Here is a 22367-nt window from a genome sequence, read left to right on the forward strand (position 1 = left end):
TTTGTCTTCACACAAAGAATCATAGACTAATGGTACCTTAACCAAGTAGTGTGGTAGACAGTATAACTTTAATGACGTTCAGAATTAAACCTCACAACTGGATTATTACAATTCAGTGTTGTTTGGTATCCCTGCTGTACAATATGTACAAAATTCAGTGGCAAGAGTGGTTATCCATTTAAAACCCTGGGAGCATATAACTACTACACTTCTAAAATTACATTGGTTTCCTTCCATATTCAATATAAACTCCTTTTAGTTTTTAAGACTCTTCAATGCCTAGCCCACCTTACTTGTCTTCTTTATTATGTCCATATACTCCGTCACATACATTTTACACTTCTGACTCATTGCTATTAACCATCCACTGTACAGATTGTGCACAATGGGCGTCAGGGCATTTTGTCTATCAGGGGCATGGCTATGGAATGCCCTGCCTTTGGAGCTCTGTGCAGTCAATCTGTACCTCATTTTCTGTTTTTAAATCTATACTTAAAACCTACCTTTTTAATATTGCCTTTTGTTGTTCTCATTAATTTTGTTTATATATTGGACTTTTTGATTTTATGTGTATTGTTGCACATAGGTATTGGGTACCTTGAAAGGCTATTTTAAATAAAATGAAGGAATGGAGAAATTGAGTAGATAGGATTAGTTAGCTTTGTTTGTCTGATTGGCCTGTTCTCAAGAAATATTTTTTAATGTTCTAATGACTTGCATCAGCACAGTGCCACACTCACACTATTATACTATAAACAGGAGTTCACCTGCTCTGTCCACAACTACGTCTACAGCTGTCTGTGTCCATTCAGTTTTGGAGAATGTGTAAATTCTAAAGAGGCAGTGATGGGATTGGGGTTTAACGCTTATCATCTGGGATTGCGAGGCAGAAAGACTAAACACTATGCTATCATGATTATTTGTAATTAAGTTGTTACTGTAGACCAACATAGTAATAAGCTGCTGGAAATAAAACCAACAAAGTTAAACAACATGGAACGCACATAGAGGCATCACTTGCTGAAGTAATTTAGAATGATGCTAGAGCAACAGAACAAATATAGAAAAAAATGATGTAACATATATAAAAAAAAGGAGATCTAAAAACACCATCTTCTGCTCTGGAGGTCAGCACATCATCCCTGCTGCCAGAACTGACATCATGCCAAACCCAGAAAGATGACATTAAAGCAAGCTAGTAAAAGATAAGAGCGCTCCCAATGCAGCACCATTAGGACTGGGTTGGTCACGTGGCACTGGGCATGCATGCCCAGGTTCATTTGGTAAACCACTAAATGCAGAGAACTGCTGCATTCCAACCAAGTGCTGATATGGCCAAAAATTTTTGAACCAAACAACCACAGAAGGACAAAGAAGTTGTAGAAATCCCTCACCAAGCATAAGCTATCATGAAGATCGAAACTGTTTTTGACTTTGGTATGAAGATCATAAAGGTCATTCATTTTTTAAAACAGCTTATTAGAGTCCATGGTTGTGGTGGGTCACAGCCTATCCCAGCAGTGTCACATGCAGTGCTATTATTGTCCCCGGTTAGTGGGTATCTGAACATCATAAGGCACACTAGCAACAAACAACCTTCACTCATGTCTTACCAAGTCAACACAGAATCACTAGTCAGTCGAACATACTTGGGAAAGGGGGGTTGGGAGTTGGTAGCAGAGTAACATAAGAAAACCCACAAGATGAGAACATTTAAACACTACATATTGACACAGTGACCATACTGGAATTTAACATTAAGATTCTGGAGCTGTGAGGAGGCAGTGCTCACCATAAAGCCTCTTCATGTAAGTGGGGAATCCCACACTGTTAACAAGCTACATGGTCATGGTCTTAATCTGTTTAATCTAATGTCTCACATTCACCTGATGTATGTATTTCCACCTCGGGTCGAGAGGGGGTGCTAGAGCTAACCTTATCCTCTTTTGTTCTCTTCATAATGCCAAGAAGACACCCAGCGAGGGCAATGGACTCTGCCCCTTGTGGTCCCCCTGCTACATATCCTGCAATTCATGGAGACAGACGTCACTTCCCACTATAACTTTAAGAGGCTGTATCAACCAGGAAAGGTTCCTGAAGCATTTTTCATTTATTTGGTGCCATCAGGCGCACATTTTGTTTGATCACTGGTTTCTTTTTAATGGGAATAACATTTCACGTTGTGGACCTGCAATTCCTTCCAGCAGCTACACTAATTAGAGCACCATGATGCCTATTTGGGGAGCATCATATGCAATTTGGAAACATAGGACGGGGTAGGCAGTCTGTCACAGGGACCACCCATATATATTGGGCAAATTTAGTGCCACCAATCCATCTAGTACATACTGTATGTTTTTCAATCTCAAAATAAATGTGGAACAGGAAAAAAAAAATAACATTGAAATGGGGAGAATGTGAAAACGTCAAACAGACAGCATTTTTCCTGAGATCAGTTCTGTCTTCCTGCAGCTAAGGATTGATTAAAGAAGCTCAAAAAATATGGTGCATAGAATTACGTAAATTATAATTCTACAGGTAAGACACAAAAATGATGATTGTAGTAATTGCAAGTGGAAAGACGTGTAACAGGTCATTATTTCTGCTCAAAAAATTTATTGCAACTTTTATTATGTTGGATGGGACACCATCTAGGAAAAGCTTGGATTGCTGAAACAGGTTATGGTGAGGCCATCAGGGGGTGTTTAACCTGTGGTCTGTGTGGGGATCCCAATGCCGCAGTGCAGCAACAGGGACACTTCAGACATAAAACTGTGGTCCTGACTCTCTGTGGTCATAAATGATCCCTGGCCATCCTTTGAAAAGAGTACAATATATCCTAATTTCCTGGCTAAATTACCCACCACGGCCTGGCTATTCATCCCCCGGTAATCCCCTGTCCATTATTGGTTAGCTGTCGCTCTCTCACCCCTTCACCACCTAATAGGTAATGTGTGGTGTGCATACTGGTGCAAAAATGGCTGCCATCTTTTCATTCAGGTGACTGCTGCACATTTGGATGAAGTGTTTCCCCTATATCTTTAAGTAGGTTAGAAAAGCACTATTGGAATGTAATTATTTATCATTATTATTCTCTTAGAATTTGTTCAGCAAAGTGACTTGTGTAAGGCTCTTATGATGTCTTGCATGCATAACACAGTCATTTTATTATTTTGTTTATGCATAAACAGAAATAATAGATACCAGGGAATCATACAGGAGTGCAGACCTTTACATGGGAAATTACCAAAATTATAACCCCGACTTTAGTTTGCATGTGATCCTTCCATGATATTCCTGGGATACACCATAGAAGGAAATGAAGCAAAAAACTTGCAAACATATTTAAGGTTCTTTGAATACTGTAAAACTTTGCCACTGCTTGTAAGAGGATTTGTTATATTTCAGAAATCACTGCTCTACTGAATCTTAAACTTCTTTATGTCTGTGATTGTCTTTGAACCTACCTGTGGTTATCTTTGTTTCTGCTGTTTCTGGCTACAAGACCCATGTATGCTCCAGGCAAGTAACCTGAGCTGCTAACACAGTGCTCCATCTTTTGTCTTATTGAACATTCCCAGAGCCGCTTAGTCAAATCCAGTGGCATCGTGAACCAATTTGGAAGTGATCCTGTACTTGCAGGGCACCCTCACTTAGAGACATGCAGCCTTCAAACTGGACTGGCAGCTGAGAGGTAGGAACTGTAGTTCCTGTTCTGTGCTGTTTAACTCTTTTTAGGTAACTTGTGCTGCTGTTAACACATTCAATATGAGGGATGTGGCTGTGTTAATGTGCTGCTCACCACTGCTGTGAGTGTAAATGTGCTGTTGGTGTTTATTATTAAATGATTCATAAGAAACATACAAATATGAATGTGAAAAAAATCAGTCCTGTGGTTTTGTATATGCTAAATAACATTTGAATGCGCCACTTGACTTTCCACCCGATCATTAAATCAGAGCCCTGTCACTTTACTTGGGGAGTAATGAATGAAAGGCAAACTTCCTATTTATTTTTAACCTTTTTAAACCTCACAATGCTGCATATTTTTAAAAGCTATTCCACATCACCGCTTGTACAGCTTTATTTATGTCTTAATGTTATAAGAGATATCCAGAGTCTAGCAGCCAAAGGAGCTAATTGATTTTATTTCTAAATGTACCGATGAAAATGCTAGTGCTGACGTTTGTGCACAACAGGGCTAAATAAAGCAATCTCTACTCCTACAACTGAAATAAAATTTCACCAGACTGCCCTGTTTAATTCAGTCTGAAGCAGAAAAAGATTTCCTTCTAACAGACTTAAAAGTCACAGAATGGAAATATATGCAACTATGAATTATTTTTTAATGGCAGAGACAAAATAAAAAAATGATATCTTTTGCATAATAGTAGCACTTTTACCATCTTTTTTTATTCCTTACCAACAAGTCGTTCTTGTCTGTTACATGTGTTTTATTACAAATGGATACAAAACATACATTTTTGCTTCCATCTCCAGTTAACATCTCCTTCCAGAAGGAATTCCCCGTCAGTGCTCATCAGGCTTCTGTGTGACCAAAACAGATCTGAAGTGGCTTGTCAGGTATTGTCAGGTACCAGAGCTATCAGTGGTTGAGACAAACAGACATGCTTGTATGCAGAAATATGATCATGATTTGATAAAACTATGGGCTATAGTTCCCACTGTTTTCATGATTCAGGCTCTAGGCAAGACTGAAGTAAATTTCAAATCATTACGTTTCTTGGAAAGTAAAATGGCTTGGTGGTGCACTGGTTAGCACTTCACTCTCTAGGAGACTGAACTCTAATTCTTGTTGGTGTGGATTTCACATTTTCTCCCTGATACTGTGACTTTCTGTCATATCTCAAAAATCAGTTCATTTGTTGACTGTCTGTGAGTAAGTGTTGGAAGGACTAGCTCCTTCTCCAGGGCCATCTCCTAGATTTCTCCAAATTCTACAGCTTTCTGCACTAAGTGGGTTCTGGAAATGGATGGATGCAGTGGACTGCCCAGCTAGCCAGTTTTGATTTGCTACTCCTTCCAGTCTTAGATCAGAGGAGTGTTCAGCTATTCAAAGGCAGTCCTTATGGATACCCTTTGCTATGTTAAGAGGATTTGGGGGATGAGGTGTTTACTTACCTGGATATAATCCACAGTGTCCCCCAGGGCTTTGAAGGCAGTGTACATGACCTCACGCTTGCCTCCCCATTCCTGCATGATGCATGAGTAGTTGCAGTTCCTGATAATGTCTCTCACCAGACTGCACTCCTCCATCAAGGTCTGCTTTCTGCTCTTTTCTGTAAGCGTATGATAGTTGCCACTCCAGATGAAGGTGCCAGTCTGTTCAAAACCCATGATCTCATTAAAAATCTCCATCATGTACTCATCATCTTGTTTATTGCCATCTACTACCATGACCACCTTGAGATTAGGGAAGGAAATTCTCTTGATGGAGTTCAGGCATTTTTTTAGGTAATCCGGGTCCTCCTGATAGGCAGCAATGCAAATGGCCACTGTTTTGTTGTAAGCCTCTGGCTTGGGTTCCTTCCTCATCTGTCGATGTTCCAGGTAGGCAAACAAACTTTGGCAGAAAAGGTGAAGGAAAAGAAGGGCTCCATACAGTCCAAAAGAGAGGTAATGCTTCTCGGTGTGAATGAACTGGTACCCAGTGATATAGGCAGAGAGGATAGACAATAAGACGGCTAAGGCGAAAACAGTTGTGCCAACGATCCGTAACACCGTACAGCAAGTCGATCTCAATGGCATCTGGAAACAAACCAAGTAGGACATTCAAGCATTGCCTTAGCAAAAGGTTAGAATTAATAGAGTTGAGGAGAGACAGGCAGGCAGTACAACTGTGCAAAGTGTGCTTCAGTGGTGTCTAGTTGTAATGTTCTGTTCAAGCTTCATTCCCGGTTCAACATGAGCAAAAAAAAAAAACTAGGAATTGTGTTGGAGCAACCATAAGTTAATAAAATGAGCAGAGTCCGACATAAACAGGCACGGAGTTAAAGAGTGTCAGGATTGAATGAAGTGCATCTTTAGGGGAGTTCTTTCACTATGTAGCATGATTTGGTTTTTGTATTTCTTAGTAAATCTTTTAGTCAGTCGTACGCATTTTTTGTTATGTAAAGTTCTTGTAGCTATGTGTCTGATCTCCAGCAGAAAGCCTGCCTCACATACAGCACATGGCTTTTAAAATTGGAAATGGAGGGACAGAGCTGTGATTTCTTTACCATGCAGTAGAGTGTAATGAACTGGCAAAGCATTTCTTGTTATAGTTTTATAGTTTTTTTTTCTCTTCTACTTTAGCCAATGCATCTAGGAAGGGTAATCATTTTAATTAAAGGGCCAGGCTGTTCTGGCTCCAATCTCAGTAATAGGAAACTGAAACAATCTCACTCATTCATTCATTAAATTACTTTCCTGTGAAGAGAAATAAAGAGGGGCTTCTTTGCAAGTAATATTATAAGAGGAATTCAAGGAAGAAGTCTTCTGAGAAGGGACGGAGTTAACAAGTCCACATGTGTGTACATGTGTGCAGGTTTCACAAATGGCGTGGCGATTCATCTAGGGATTATTTTTAAACAAATGCCACAAATCTTTTCTGGGCACTTCACTTCTAATGGATGTGGCCAGTATATTTACAGAGTACTAATGTAACAAGACATTAGGAAGTTATATATTTAAACTGTGCCTGCTCTTTAGTGTCAGATGCTAAATGTTCTAAAATAAAAGTACAAAAATCACATTGTATCAAATGTCCTTCTCTCCCTTTGTGATTAACACAATGTCCAGAATATCAAATCCATGTGGGAGCAGCCTTAGGGAAAATGTAAGAGTGATTTTAGTTCAAAGTTTGAGATTTTAGCAGCCCATCACATCACACTAAAACAACTAAACAAGTGGCTTTCCCTTTAAAATCAAATATCATCCTTTTCAAATATAATCTATCCATCTTTTATATGAAACATTTTTCATCTCTCTCTTATATACAGTGCACATCTCTCTACCTGTCAGGTAGTACCCTTCTTATCTCTGACTTTCTCTCTTACCCCTTACCATCCAGATATAAAAATTATTCTGACCCACAGTACTGTTAATACTGTCTACAGAAACCCCCTGATACTCACTCCTTAGATCTGACCACTTCAGAATTAATGAAGTGCTCCTCTCTCGTCTATTTAAATAGCTTGCTGTATTTTTGTTAGCAAATTCAGTTTGTAGTAGATTCAAGTGATGGGCCCACTGAAACAAAAAAAGCACAATAAAGCTCCAGAAAGAGCAAATCAAGGGAAAAATTAGGAAATGGAGAACTTTCTGAATACTCACTTTGATGGTGTGCTGTCTGGGAGCTTCAGTCCATTTGAAGAGCCGGCCCTTTAATTAGCGGTGTAATGAGGTGGCTTAAGTCTCAGTTCTGCCTCTGAATGAGAGCCTGATTTCTGAGAAAGTTTGCTTTAACTCTACACCCTGAGTAATGATGTGACGCTCTACTAGTGAAGTGAAGGGGGCTGGGAAAGGTGGGCAGGGACGCAGGTAAGGAGATGCATGACTGAAACACTTGTAGTATCTGCCTTGGAAACAAATCCAAGAAAGAGATCACTTAGCAAATCCTTCCCCAGCTGGGAAACCCGTCCCCTTGCTGTTATTTTAGAAGCTGTTCCTGCAAGTGTAATGCAGTAGTTTCATTTAAGTGGCTGTTGCATATGTGTCAAATAAAGAAGTTCATATTTACCACACACAGTTATTACATAGACAATATCTAAAGATTTAGACAAGACACCATATTAGAATAACTACTGAGTGCTCAGCTGGACTTTGTGTGTGTGTGTGTGTGTGTGTGTATGATGAGTTTACAAAAACTCACAAGTGGTGGAAAAAAGAGCTCAGGAGATATTGTTATGTATAGCTGAAAAGAAAAGATGAATGCATTCAAACTTCATCATATAGAATGCCTTTCACAAAGTACTTAGGCTTCAGTTGAAAATTCTACACAGAACCTCGTGCAAATACATTTTTGAATGTGCAGCACACACTTGAGGGTTTGCTCACGTTTTGCCTCATTATTTCATTATAATAAATGTACTTTATATAATGACCTTTATTGAGTAAACACTCTGAACACTTACATGATTACAATAGCACTGAAGTACAAAAACGTGTATGTCATTTATTAAATACGCATGCAAACATTTGTAATGGATACATCATTCCAGATATAAACTCAACAAATGTGCATTACTGGAGGTGTGCTGTGTGGACTACACAGAATAAAAAAATATATAAAAAAAAACTCTGAACATTCAAGTCCAATAACGTCTGTTTTTTTTTTTAAGAAAAAAATAAAAGAACATTTCTGTTTAAAGCATGGTGTAATTTGCTTATAAAAACTGTCCCTCCCTAAATTAACAATTGCATGGTGTCATAAAAATTAAATGTACTACACTGATGTTGAAGTTTGGCATTAAATAGTAAACCAACAAAATGCAAAAGAAAATAATCTGATCATCTTTCTCACCTTTGATATTTTAATGAGGGCATAATTATAGTTTAATGCAAGGCAGACAAATAGTAGTAATAATAATAATAATAATGGGGACTCTCAGACTTATTGTGGCAGGCACTAGCTAATAAATGCTTTACTTTTAATCAGCCTGACTGCAGTTCTTTGTGTGGTCCTCAGTTGGCTAGGAGCCCCCTAATTACAGAGCTGTGATAAACAAAGTCCAAACAACACTCGTCTGAAAATGGATGCAAATTTAAAACACACTGAGAAACAATTTGAAGTTTTGACTCTTGTGCTGTGCCCAATCCTTTAATTTCAACCTCATCTTTAAAGCGCATGAGACATCAAATGGACTCCGCGTCAGAACTCCGAAGATAATGACAGCACACCCCCAGCCCTAAACATCTGTTAGAACAAGAAGGAGAGAGAACCTTATTTTATTTATTTATTTATTTATTTTAATATATTAGTCAATTGTCTGTAAAAGGGTGCAACCTTCTTGTAGCAACATGCTCCTGGATTAAAGACAATGATTTGAAAAATTGCTTTAAAGAGACAATGTTTCAAATGTATGGGCCACCAATGAGCTTGTAATGCTCTTAGTATTATTCATGAGTCTCTGATATTTGCTATATTGTCCTTTCCTTCTCATGTCTAATATATTCTTAATAAATACATTCTATGGTAAGGTAAAAACTAAATATAGCTGGAAGTTTAAGGAACTTTAAAATTTCTGCACACAGCGCATGCAACCAAATGTAGCAATTAAAAGAAACAACCCCGAAGGAGACATTTCTCAAAACCAAAAACCCTTTACATTCTGGCTAAAATAATTTAAAGTCTGGTAATTTCTACAAAGAGTGACTGTGAACACAGTTCTGAATATAATGGACTTGCAGGTAGAAGTAAAAAAGCCACTTGTCTCATGAAAGTGAGTGAGCCATATGGAGGAAATTATTTTTTTGTTATATATATTCTATATTAGATGTCGGCAATGTTGGTCCTGGAGGGCCGCAGTGACTGCAGGTTTTTGTTCCAACCCAGATTTTTAATGAGAAGTCAATTATTGCTGATGAAGCACTTATTGCTCAAGTGACATTTTTCTACTTTATTTTAGTGGTCTCACTTGTTAAGGTTCCCCACCCTTAATTGCTTATTTCAATCTTAAACAGCTGCATTCACCATTTTTAATGGCTCCTTATTACCAATATGATGCAAGTGACAAAGAAGCTAGCATTTCTCCATCTAACTTGTTTCCATTTGCCCCTGTGTAGATTCATAATGCACTGTTTGGTGCACTTAACAGAAAAATGTGACAGACTGACAATTATCCATTATATGATGTGACCACATGGGGGCGCTCCAGCTGCCCAAACATCGACACACAGACTCCAAGCACTGCCATCTAGCACTCCAGGGGAGGCAATGTCCTGTACACATCTGCTCCCCTGCTCCTTCCAACATAGCCTCCCAGCCAGGCAAAGACCCTGGCTGTCTGTCACAATGATGTAAGAACTTAACATTGCAGACTAACAAGCCATAAAATTAATATAAGGTCTAAGATTGGCAAGGATTGGTTTCTAATGAAGCAATTAGGTTGGAATGAAAATCTGCAGCTGCCTTGGCCATCCAGAACCGACATTCCCCGCCCTTGTTACATTATATATATATATATATATATATATATATATATATATATATATATATATATACACACACAGTCATGGCTGAAATTATCGGCACCCCTGGAATTTTCCCAGAAAATGCACTATATCTCCCAGAAAGTTATTGCAATTACAAATGTTTTGGTATACACATGTTTATTTCCTTTATGTGCATTGGAACAACACAAAAAACAGAGAAAAAAAGCCAAATCTGACATCATGTCACACAGAACTCCAAAAATGGGCCGGACAAAATTATTGGCACCTTTTCAAAATTGTGGGTAAATTGTTTTATTTCAAGCATATGATGCTCGTTTGAACTCACCTGTGGCAGAAACAGGTGCTGGCAATATAGCAATCACACCTGAAGCCAGTTAAAATGGAGAAAGGTTGACTCAGCCTTTCTGATGTGTGTCTGAGTGTGCCACACTAAGCATGGCGAACAGAAAGAAGAACAGAGAATTGTCTGAGGACTTGAGAACAAAAATTGTGGAAAAATATCAACAATCTCAAGGCTATAAGTTCATCTCCACAGATTTTCATGTTACTTTGTCCACTGTGCGCAACATAATCAAGAAGTTCACAACACATGGCACTGTAACTAATCTCCCTGGACATGAACGGAAGAGAAAAATTGATAAAAAACTGCAAAGAAGAATAGTCCGAATGGTGGATAAACAGCCAACAACTTCAAAACATATTCAAGCTGTTCTGCAGACAGTGTCAGCTCAAACTATTCGTTGATATCTGAATGAAATGAAACGCTATGGCAGGAGAGCCAGGAGGACCCCACTACTGACACAGAAACAAAAAAGCCAGACTGGAGTTTGTCAAAATGTACTTGAGGAAGCCAAAATCCTTCTGGGTGAACGTCTTGTGGACAGATGAGACCAAGGTAGAGCTTTTTGGTAAAGCTCATCATTCTACTGTTTACAGAAAATGGAATGAGGCCTACGAAGAAAAGAACAACACAGTACCTACAGTCAAACATGGTGGAGGTTCTAAGATGTTTTGGGGATGTTTGGCTGCATCTGGCACTAGATGCCTTGACTGTGTGCAAAGTATCATGAAATCTGAAGACTACCAAAAGATATTGGGGCGCAATGTAGGGCCCAGTGTCATAAAGCTGGGTCTGTGTCAGAGGTCATGGGTGATCCAGCAGGACAATGACCCCAAACATACCTCTAAAAGCACCAAGAAATGGTTGAAGGCAAAGCGCTGGAGAGTTCTAAAGTGGCCAGCAATGAGTCCGGATCTAAATCCGATTGAACACTTATGGAGAGATCTCAAAATTGCTGTTGGGAGAGACCTTGAGCAGTTTGCAAAAGAAGAGTGGTCGGAAATTCCAGTTGAGAGGTTTAACAAGCTTGTTGATGGTTATAGGAAGCGCTTGATTTCATTTATTTTTTCCAAAGGGCGTGCAACCAAATATTAAGTTGAGGGTGCCAATAATTTTGTCCGGCCCCGTTTTTGAGTTTTGTGTGAAATTATGTCAGATTTGGTTTTTTTTTCTCTGTTTTTTTGTGTTGTTCCAATGCACATAAAGGAAATGAACATGTGTATATCAAAACATTTGTAATTGCAACAATATTCTGGGAGAAATGGTGCATTTTCTAGGAAAATTCCAGGGGTGCTGATAATTTCGGCTATGACTGTATATGTATAACCTTACCTAAACCATACTGTAGGTTTGGCCAAGTTAAAAGCTGTGTACTTTAAATTTATGCTTCTTATTAGCTATCTTTCGTATCTATCTGTATAAGAGTGGTGAAAGTAGAACAGAGAGTTCACTTGCCAATCTCTAACAGATCTATTGGATCCATTACAGATTCATATATCAAACACTTTGCAGTGTATCTCTGTAACATTTATTTTAAAGTAATCCATTAGAGCCTTCCCATTCAACATAATGGGACCTGCACCTGACAATATGTAAAGGTCACACGGCCAACAACAGCACTAGTACTTGTGGGTTCTGTTTTTCTGGTTAGCGCTCCTGTCTCACACATTCAGAGTCTTCAGTTTGAAACCTGTGTTTGGCTGCTGTCTGTGTGAAGTCTGTCCATTCTCCACAAGTCTCCTGTCACGTCTCAAAGATGTGCATGTTAGGTTAACTTTTGATTCCAGATTGCACACATGTGAGTGAGCCCTGCTGCCAGTCCAGAGCAATATCTCACTTTGTGCCCACTGAGGACAGGAATGGCTCCAGCCCGACTCCTACACTAAACTGAATAGAGCCACTTTGAGAATTTTGATGCTGTAAAGATACCAAAGAAACTAAAGTCAAACAATCTGCAACAGCACGCATGGTGTTTTTATTTTTTTTTTTATTTTCACCTCAGTGTTATGAGGGCATGTGTCAAGTTCAGTTTAAATCAAACTTGAAACATATTTGGACAGCATTTTAAAGCATTTGTAGTCAGTTTTTAAACCCTTATTACCCAGTATTTGTTTGTGCTCTGTTCAAATTGCTGAGCAGTTCAAACTGCCTGCTGACTACCACTAGAGGGCACTCTAAACAGCACTGCTGACGCAAGCTTTGTGTTTTAGTTTATGGCATTTCTAAGAGAGCTGCAGTGATTTAAAATGGCTCAATTAGGACTGCTTTGCATTTCATTCTCTTACTTTCCTTAATGCATCTTGGGAACCTTTGACTCCAGTAAAGAGCAGAGAATCTTAGCTTGGCCTGCATTAAAAGCATCGTTCATTTATCAGGCAGATCTTGCTAATCTGATGGAGTCACAATTCATTAAAAAGTAAAAGGACATCAGAAAGTATCCAGTAGTGAGAGAAGTATTGTCAATTTCATATAAAAGCTATCAAAAGGAAGAAAAAAGAAAACTACTGCGTAATTCCTGTAAATTGACAGCTCATTTTATGAATACTTCATGTCATTACTTAAAAGCCTTAGTGACCCAATGAACAGCGGCTCCTTCTATATGCAGATGTTAGCCTCTGACCAAGGCTACCTCCTGCTAATACAACCCTCAGCTGAATTAGTTTGTGAATGTTGTGATTTTTTTCCATTTTGTTGACGTAGATATTTGGCAGGACATTATTTGGAAACACAAAGCCCACTGCTAATGAAGTAACTAGAACTTAAAAACAAACAGCAGGAGTTATCATTCAGTCTTGCAAAATGATATGGGACAAAAGTGATTTTGATTGAAACAGAAGAGGTGGCAACACAAGGGCACAAAGGGTTCACCCTAATAATGAGACCCCCACATTTGGCCTTCAAGGGTACAATTTCATCTTAACCAGGGTGTTAATTGCAGACCAGTTTTGCCCTTTAATAGGCCACCTCCCTAAACATTTTGTTCTCCTATTTTTCCATTTATTCCATTTTAGAAAAGTATTTGTTTGAAGTTTGTTTTTGAGATGTTGTTCTTTAGTCTGACACTCACTGATCAGTTCCATGCGGGGGCTCCAAATGCATTGTGATTTGTACGATTGCCCATATTTTCCTTCCACTTTTAAAAAATCTTTTAAAATGGATAACGGGATAGATTCTTAGCAGAGAGACTGAAAATGAGTGAGCACCATCTAAGGTTCCTATAAAAGTTAGACACACTCACACATTTACTTGTCTCTAGAGGTCAAGACCAGAAGAAAGAAATCAGAGAATAGATGTCATTTTAATTAAGACCCGACAGATGGATTGGAATGAAAACTATTAAGTGCAGCTCATGACCGAATTTGCCAAGCCCCAGACTTCTTGAATTCATTTATTATTATGGAGAGCAGTGGAGCCGAGAGAATGAGAGAGAAGGCCTGGGCTCAAGTTCTTGCTGCCTTTGGAGTGCAAGTGTGCCCAGTGTTGCCTTGTGCTCCGTCCACAAATAGTTTTTTTTACTTTACACTTGATGCTGATGGGCTAGGGTCCTGCTCCCTCACAACCCTCATGGGTAAGAGGCATATAATGTCATTATTGTCACATGTACAGCTTATGTTATGTTAATTAATGATGGTGACACGGTGGCGCACTGATTAGCATTGGTGCCAAAGTAGAAGCAACACATTTCCTCTCTTTCTGCTCTGGTTTTATTTTCCACATCCCAAATATGTGTGTGTTAAGTGAGTGGGAAACCCCAGGCTCCCTTGTACCTTATGATGCCAGGTTGGGCTCCAGCCCCCTCAAAACCCTGAACAAGATAAGTAAGTTAAATGGATGGATGGATGCAAGTAGTTTCATTAGAGAGGGAGGCTGGGTTTAAATCCCATCCCAGTCACTGTCTTGCAAATCCTGTGTCTATGCAGATGTTTCTTGGAGTAATCTGGATTTCCTCCAGTTATAACAAAAAAACACATTAGGTTAATTGTTGACCCTAGAATGGCCTAATGTGAGACTACACACCCTGCAATGTTAGGTACCCATTTAATGTTTGGTTCCTGCCTTACACCTCATGCTGCTAGGATAAGCTCCAGCCACCTTAGACTGCATTGGATTCAGCAGGTTTGACAACAGGTGAAAGTAACTGAAGTTGACCAAATCTATGACATTTTCCAAACAGACCATTCATGCTCATGAAACAGAACTGTACCAAAAGTTAATAAAAATACACAAACCCAAACCTATGCTTAAGGGAATGGTAGTTAACAAGAAAACTAAGCTTTATTCAGACAAGTTAACAGAGTATGTTCCATTCAAACCTTTCGAAAAGCCATATTTCCAAAGAACAGCCTCCCAGTTCTTTGACTGAATGAATTGCCCTGCTATGTCTGATGACACTAATTATACACTTGTAAGTCATCAGCTTGAAGCGAATTCACAGTGAGGTCTTCACCAGCTACAGATCAGCACTTTATTTAGGACATCAAATTCAATGAAAGCTTTGCTTCTTTTACAAGTTAGCTGTTCAGTGTTTCAAAAGGTATCATTTTCAGACAGACATAGAAGTACTTACCTTATTCAGAAATCATATAGAATCCAAACTTAATTATTTTAATAAAATATCCAGATTTTGACATTGTTCTTCTTCAGGCCCAAAAGAAAAAACTGAGAAAAATAAAAACCTGTTTTTTTTCCCCCGAATATGCACTTTAGCACCACTTGTACTTCTGCAGCCAAAGCAAGAATTCATAATGCTTCAGAATAAGGCAAACTAGAAAAAAAAAGTTTATTCCTGAAACATCCTGAAATGGAACATGCTGAGGTAGCACCAGGAGGAAAAAAACAGGAAAGTAAGCAAAGTCCCATGTTCACTGAGGTAAGGACTTGAGCACCAGCTTCATGGCTACTGCAGCATCCATTGCAGTAAAATCACAAGCACACTTCCTAATTAAAATGTAGAAAGTAACGATTTTCTGATCCATTCTGTACGAGCCTCTCCAAAGGTTTTAGCATGTCAATATGTCCCAAGTAAAATACTGCTCCTGAAACGACTTAGACGCCACAGACGTAAGGCACTGGTGATTCTGGGGATGGAGAACAAAACAGGAAAAAAAAATGCACCAAATAAACAAAAGGTTTACTTATTTAAAATCATGTCACTTTTTAAAGTTTTACATCTTTGTTCACACAACGTATGTCTCTCAATTCAGTAAGTCATCTTAAAAGTGCATCCTCCCCCTTATTTTGCAGAAGAACAGATGAATGCAGCTGCCACGCTGGAGAGGGAGAGAGAGAGAGAGTGAGAGAGGGGGAAAAAAAAACTGCAGCACATGGCAAAATGGTAATTAAAGTAATAGACTCTGAGCTGAAAACGACCATCACTGACCTGCCAGCATGAACCGTTGAATCATGAAATGCTCTTGGAGAACCCCAGACAGCTTTACTATTATTCAGTGCTAAATCTGTAGTCGGTGAAATGACCTTTAAGGACACTATGACTACCAGCACAGGACAGAGGAGTGCTCTGTAAAAAGAAACAGCAGCCATTATCTTTTTATTTGAAATTCAATTTACTGTGAATGCTTAATACAAGAAAGGAGTGTGACACTTTTAGCAAAAAAAAAAAAAAACCCTATTTATATCTCAAAGGCCTTAAAGAGATATTTTTACAATAAAGCATCAACATATAATGCGTCATATACAAGTTTATATGTTTTTGATTTTTTTTTTTTTTAAGTACAATATCACATTATTAATCACCAGTAACAGTGAATACACTTGACTTGGGCATTCCTAGTTTTAAGACTCTTTCTCTGTACGTTTAGCATTCATTTGCTCAGAGGTTGATGCGCCCGCTTCTTCTCTTCTTTCATTGGCATCTTTTTGCATTAAAACTGATTAAGTTAGTGTTTGTGTTGCAATCACTTGGTACGTTTTTCTTAATTTTTCACTTAAGCTGGCATTTAAGTCTTCAATCTGCCTCAAGATTGATTTTAACATATGAAGAGGTAGGGGAAGTGACGGTGAAGGTGGTAGGGAATGAGAATGACGCAAGTACGCATGTGCCGCATGGCCACCCTGCTGGCTGCTGCCAAGAATTGATTCTACAATAAAATAAAAATAAAAAGAGGAATAACCACCGAGGTCAATCATCACCCAGAAAGTGGATAGTAGACACGTCACGTAGTATATGTGTACCAAATTTCAGGTCAATAGGTCATACGGTTTGCAAGCTACAGGCGATTTAAAATACTGGACAGACAAACAAACAGCCATGGTAGCGTATTATATAAGATTATTAAAATGGCCATTATCATTATTAAAGATAATATCATTATTAAAATCACACTTTACACCAAATTTCTAAATTGTAATATTTGTCTAAATATTCACAATAAGTAAAAACTTCTAGAGCATGGTGTATTCTGTTACAGAAAGGGGGACCAGTAAAGTTGCTTTTACAGCTGCTTTTAAAGAAGGTCTTGTATTAACTGTTGCTTCTGAAATACATCCATCCTTGCGATGTAAAGTGCCCTATGCTGGTGTACTCCTTGAATGGTGGTATATAAAACTAAGATTGATTTATTGACATACTGTTCTTATAACTGACCTATTTATAATACATATATTAATTTCATAAACTTGACATAAAATACTAGCATAATTCATGAATGGTTCCTAATTGGTGCTGAAGAAGAAACAAATTTAACCTGCTTATACAAGTAAAACTGCTTGGAGTGGGTATTTTTAAAGGGTATTTCACTAAACCGATCCATTTTATGATCTTCATTCTTCCATCAGATGATCACAGAGAACTGAAGCCCATCCCATGCAGCTAAGCAGTCCGTCACAGGTTATTGTGATGTGCCCACTCACAGCTGGCCAGGTAACCAACACAAACATTTTAAGATCCTTGTATTTGGTTTTAAATCTTTTAATGGTTGTGCCCCACTTTATTTGTTGGAACTGCTGCACCCTTATGTACCGTCAGCAGACCAGATGCTTTTACATCTTCTCAAGGCCCAATGCAGACTTAGAGCTGATCGAGCCTTTTCAGTTGCAGCCCCACAATTCTGGAACGATTTGCCGTTGCACGTTAGGCAGGCGCCTTTGCTAGCTGCCTTTAAATCCAATTTAAAAACACACTTTTACTCTCTGGCTTTTAACCCAGTATGATATGTTGGCTATATGTATACTTTTTATTAAGAATCTTTTCAGTTCTTATGTGTTTATGTGTTTCTGTTTCATTTACCTTTCGGTTTTGTGTGTCTGATATGTTGGGTTTTCTTTTTTTTATTGTACAGGACTTTGGTCAGCCTTGATGTTGTTTTTAAAGTGCTTTATAAATAAATAAAATAAAATAAACAAGTAAATCAAAGCAGATAGCTTAGTAATCTGTCAACACAGTTTGATTTCTCTATTATTACCATACATATGAGAATAAGCAGCTCCATCAAATACACAACATTGTCTTTTTTTTACAAAAATACTGCTTCAAACTTTTATTTATTACATTAACATAACATTCTCAAACCTGTTCATGGTCACTTGGGACCACAGCACAACAACCTTGCACAAGCAGCAGTCCATCACAGTTTGATTTTTTTTATTAAAACAAAAGTAACATTTTTTTTAAATCAAAATGTAAAAAAAAAAAAAAAATTCACCTGGCTGTATATGCATCATTACTGTTATATATTGTATATAAGTGAACTCTTTACAAGATGCAAGCATATACTGTATAAAGAGCTGTATGTAAACATATAGCTGCTTTATAATACGTAAGAAAAGGCAAAGTAGACATAAATACATCTAAGCAATTATTAAAACATGGTGACATTTCCAATAAAGTGTATCTTGATACACAAATACACTTAGCCCATGTTTGCCAGTATTTGTTAAATCTCTCTGACTGCAGCCTGAGAGAAACAGAAATTGTTTCCATTGTGTAAATCTACTTTACCACATGAATCCACTGTTCATATGTTGGAGACTCTTTTGAGAGCCATTTTCATGCTGTTGCTTTCTAAGTAGCAGCTAGAAAAATGCCTAATAAATATTTGACTTCTATCATGATTTGATCAAAGGCTAAATCTCATAATGAATAAATAATTATGTAACTAACAATACAAAGCAAAATGATATCTGCAAAAGCATGTTTATTATTAAATGTTTACAAATATTTATAACTTCTGTTACCAAAGCATAAGAAACAACTATAAAATTAAATAACTTTAATTTTTTTTTCAGGCTGTAGTGAATTAAGGCAGTACAACAATTTTTTTCTCAAGTTTTTGTTCTGGAAAAAGGTAACGCCTCATGATCTCATCAAGCTCTTCCAAAGCTAGTTGTCCGTGCAGCACTGCGACATCATCGGGGTCGTGGTGCACTACGTACTTCAACAAGTGATAAAAATCCCGAAGCACTTCATGAAGGATCTGCGAGAGAAAATGAAATGCTTATATGTTAGGCAGCAGTGTGCATCATGCCTAATAACTTATAAACAATCCTTCATTCCACACTCCCCAAAAACTCCACAGCAAGGCATTCCCAACTTTACAAATACATTAATATTTTTATCAAATTATCTTATTTCACTCAACAGTTTACATATAACTGAGGCAAGTTTAGATACCAATGTCAAATTTATAAATACAAACCAGGCAGCGTCAATTTTTGAATATGTAGCCATACACAAAGAATGACTGGCAGAATTAGAAGAGGGAAAAAAACGACAAACATTTGTTCCTAAACGCCTGAACTCTGCATTCAATGCCTGCACTATGTCCACATCAAAGACAGGCGGAAAACCTGCAATTAAACAATCAACTAGATGTTCAAAGGGTATGCAAAGCAAAAGTGCACCTTTATGGGGTGAAGACAGTCTAATCATATCCTTTATTACCCAGTGGTAGAAGACAAAAGGTGGTAACAATCATCATTAAATCAGCAATGCGCCCTTAAATTGATTTACTGTACAGCACCTACTTAGTCGCAAAGATCAAAACCAGCAGTTACCTGAGTAGAATGAAAAAAGTTGGTGCTCATTCACTAAAATCACAACCTCACATTTAACTTCTCATGTTTACATAACTGCAGTTAAGTAGCAGAAACATAAACTGATATGAATTATTTATTATTCATTTTATGAAATTTCTTATTATAGTTCAGGGTTGTGGAAAACTCTTACTTATGCTGGCTGTAACTGGGGCAAGGCTGAAATGAAAGGCAGAGGGGGTGTCAGTCCATCATAGGGCACAGTAGACCCGAGCATTCATGTAACATACGTGCCAATGGAAAAATCACAGAGCCGGACCACCCAGAGGAAAACTCAAACAGATGTCGAAGAAACATGTAAACCACATACAGTTGGTGCCAGATTTGGATTTGCACCCAGCATACTGGAGCTGTGGAATAGCACCACTAGCTAGTTAAATTACTATTATTTTTATTTACTTAGTTTACTTGAAGAAAATAGCATTACATACAATCAAATTAAACTTCTACAACAAATTAGTTCATAGTCAAACTAAAGAGAAAAACAAAAAAGCAGGAACAACGAGAGACAAAATGAATACTAACAAAAGAGAATTCGGCTCCCAAAGAAAAGCCAAGAGCCTTTGAAACTGAAAATGTCCTTTTACTCCAATAGAAATGTTTATTCTAAAATTGTATTAATTAAATCTGGCAAAATTGTATTTTCTATCAAAGACCACCAACATGATAGCTACACAATGAGTTATATATATATATATAAAAAATATTAGTTTTTACTTTTATTTTTATAACATCAAATAATGGCTTTTCTTTTACAAGTTACACCAGAAATTGTTTAAAGGAGATACTGTATATCAATGTACAATGCATACTGTTAAAATACTTAAAATTTATCTCTTAAGTAAAGTTTTTAATGAAAGACTGGTGTGTTTTTTCTTTTTAGGTACACTATACTTAATAAATTATAAGCAAAAAGTTTTGTGATTAATTTTTAAAGGAAATAAAGTGAGTGATTATACTAAGAACTATATCGATAATGTTATAGAAATGATTAAAAAAAAAATTCCAGTGACTTCTTCCACATAACAAACAAGAAAGCTAAAGTGAAGCCCTGATGCAGCACCCCCTGATTCCAAAGGATATTCCAGGCAGCAATAATGGCAAACTGATAAAAAATGTCCAGAATAAAGACTGACTGGGAAAATCAGAGTATTCCCTACAGGAGTCCATGGTTTTGTCTGAAGCCTCCTACTATGCATCCTTTGATGCTGCCCAAAGTTCCTCATAAATTGTTTATAAAAGAAGTATAACCGGTAATGTTGGTGAGCAGACTTGGGGATGTTCACTTTGGAAGCTAAGAGACGTTAAAAAATCCAAAGAGCAGAAAAGAAAAGAAGGTCATGAGCAGAACACATACAAAAGGGAGCCTGGCGTAACAGGGCGTCTCCAGTGGTTAGGCATAATGTGGGAACAAACTGAAATGGGTAAAATGTTAATCAGGGGTTTCTGGAGCTTGACTTGCTATTTCTGAAAACAATAACCAACACAATGGGATAATTAGAAGGGAAGTTACAAACCTGAACATTAAGAAGGAAAAGAGGCTAAACAGGCATCAGACATAAAAAGGTATACTAAGCTCACACAGGTGTACTTCATAAAAGTAATACAAAAAAGATTAAAGCACCTGAATTGGTAAAGAAACTGCGTTATTTTAGGACAGAACAAAGCTGTAAGTATAAGAAGAAAGAGGAAGTAGGAACATGGTGATTCACACAACAGCCATGATATGTTCAAAGGCTGTATTCTTTTTAAGTGGCACCCAACATACTGTACTAATACTGTGTGAAGTGACAAAAAGAGAGCAAGTACTGACATCCTCCCATTCTTAGTAAATGGTACCTACAAATGAAAAACTGAATGAATGAAATAAATGTATGAGTTATTTTACGAGACTGTATTCCTTTAAAGTGGGTAATGACATCCTTCACATCTTCTGTAACTCTGCAACGGCCAGTATAATTTTCTACTTTGTGGTATGCTGAGCAAGTAACAGCATTTCAGTAGAGGCCCATCAAATCAACCAACTAATGAAAAGGGCAGGCTCAGTTATGGGACACACTCTGGACCCCCTGGAGGGTAGTGACAAAGGAGAGAATTAAAATAAAACTGAGAGCCATTACGAACAATGTTATGAATGAAGAAATGCTACTGCATAACATGCACGCATAATGCATCACTGTGACTGTGACTGCCAAATCAGAAGCTTTCTTTTTTTTTTTAGTCATTCTGGTGTGTGTTTAGACCCCTGTGTGTGGATGTATGTGTGTATATTTAATGTGCTTTTGTAAAAAGCCATAGCTCCCCCCAAGGGACAAATTAAGTTAGTTTGTTCTTTCCATCTGTCTTGCATGCCAGCATGAGTTGCTGAGTATGATTCAGTATTCAAAAAAGCGATACTTGACAGAGTAAAGAGTAGCATTGCAATATTTTAGAAGGAACCATAATAGGGAGGTGGGATTTTTTTCAGGGAACATTAATAAAACTCTCGATTCTTCTAATAAGCTAACATACAGTGGTGTGAAAAACTATTTGCCCCCTTCCTGAATTCTTATTCTTTTGCATGTTTGTCACACAAAATGTTTCTGATCATCAAACACATTTAACCATTAGTCAAATATAACACAAGTAAACACAAAATGCAGTTTTTAAATGATGGTTTTTATTATTTAAGGAGAAAAAATCCAAACCTACATGGCCCTGTGTGAAAAGTAATTGCCCCTTGTTAAAAATAACCTAACTGTGGTGTATCACACCTGAGTTCAATTTCGTAGCCACCCCCAGGCCTGATTACTGCCACACC

General features: G+C 37.7%; 2 protein-coding genes and 1 long non-coding RNA gene across 4 annotated transcripts in view; 1 reads left to right on the forward strand and 2 right to left on the reverse strand.

The window, feature by feature from the left end:
• The window catches only part of has3 (hyaluronan synthase 3), a 30742-nt gene extending 23257 nt beyond the window's left edge, over positions 1–7485 (reverse strand). Inside the window, exons 1-2 of the mRNA XM_039763516.1 lie at positions 7336–7485; positions 5143–5769 (exon numbers count right to left, since the gene is read on the reverse strand). Coding sequence (XP_039619450.1) covers positions 5143–5769 — 627 coding nt within the window. The 5' untranslated portion in view covers positions 7336–7485. The remainder of the gene's footprint in view (positions 1–5142; positions 5770–7335) is intronic.
• Positions 1–22367, forward strand: part of LOC120535580 — a 60837-nt gene that overhangs the window by 23743 nt on the left and 14727 nt on the right. For both annotated transcript variants that reach the window (XR_005634924.1, XR_005634923.1), the window contains 2 exons: positions 15761–15851; positions 17312–17396. This is a non-coding gene — a long non-coding RNA (uncharacterized LOC120535580). The remainder of the gene's footprint in view (positions 1–15760; positions 15852–17311; positions 17397–22367) is intronic.
• The window catches only part of tango6 (transport and golgi organization 6 homolog (Drosophila)), a 177235-nt gene continuing 172987 nt past the window's right edge, over positions 18120–22367 (reverse strand). The window contains exon 18 of the mRNA XM_039763515.1: positions 18120–18948. Within this exon, the coding sequence (XP_039619449.1) occupies positions 18772–18948 (177 nt within the window). The 3' untranslated portion in view covers positions 18120–18771. The remainder of the gene's footprint in view (positions 18949–22367) is intronic.

Source organism: Polypterus senegalus, chromosome 9 (genome assembly GCF_016835505.1).
Source record: "Polypterus senegalus isolate Bchr_013 chromosome 9, ASM1683550v1, whole genome shotgun sequence".
Taxonomy (NCBI): domain Eukaryota; kingdom Metazoa; phylum Chordata; class Cladistia; order Polypteriformes; family Polypteridae; genus Polypterus; species Polypterus senegalus.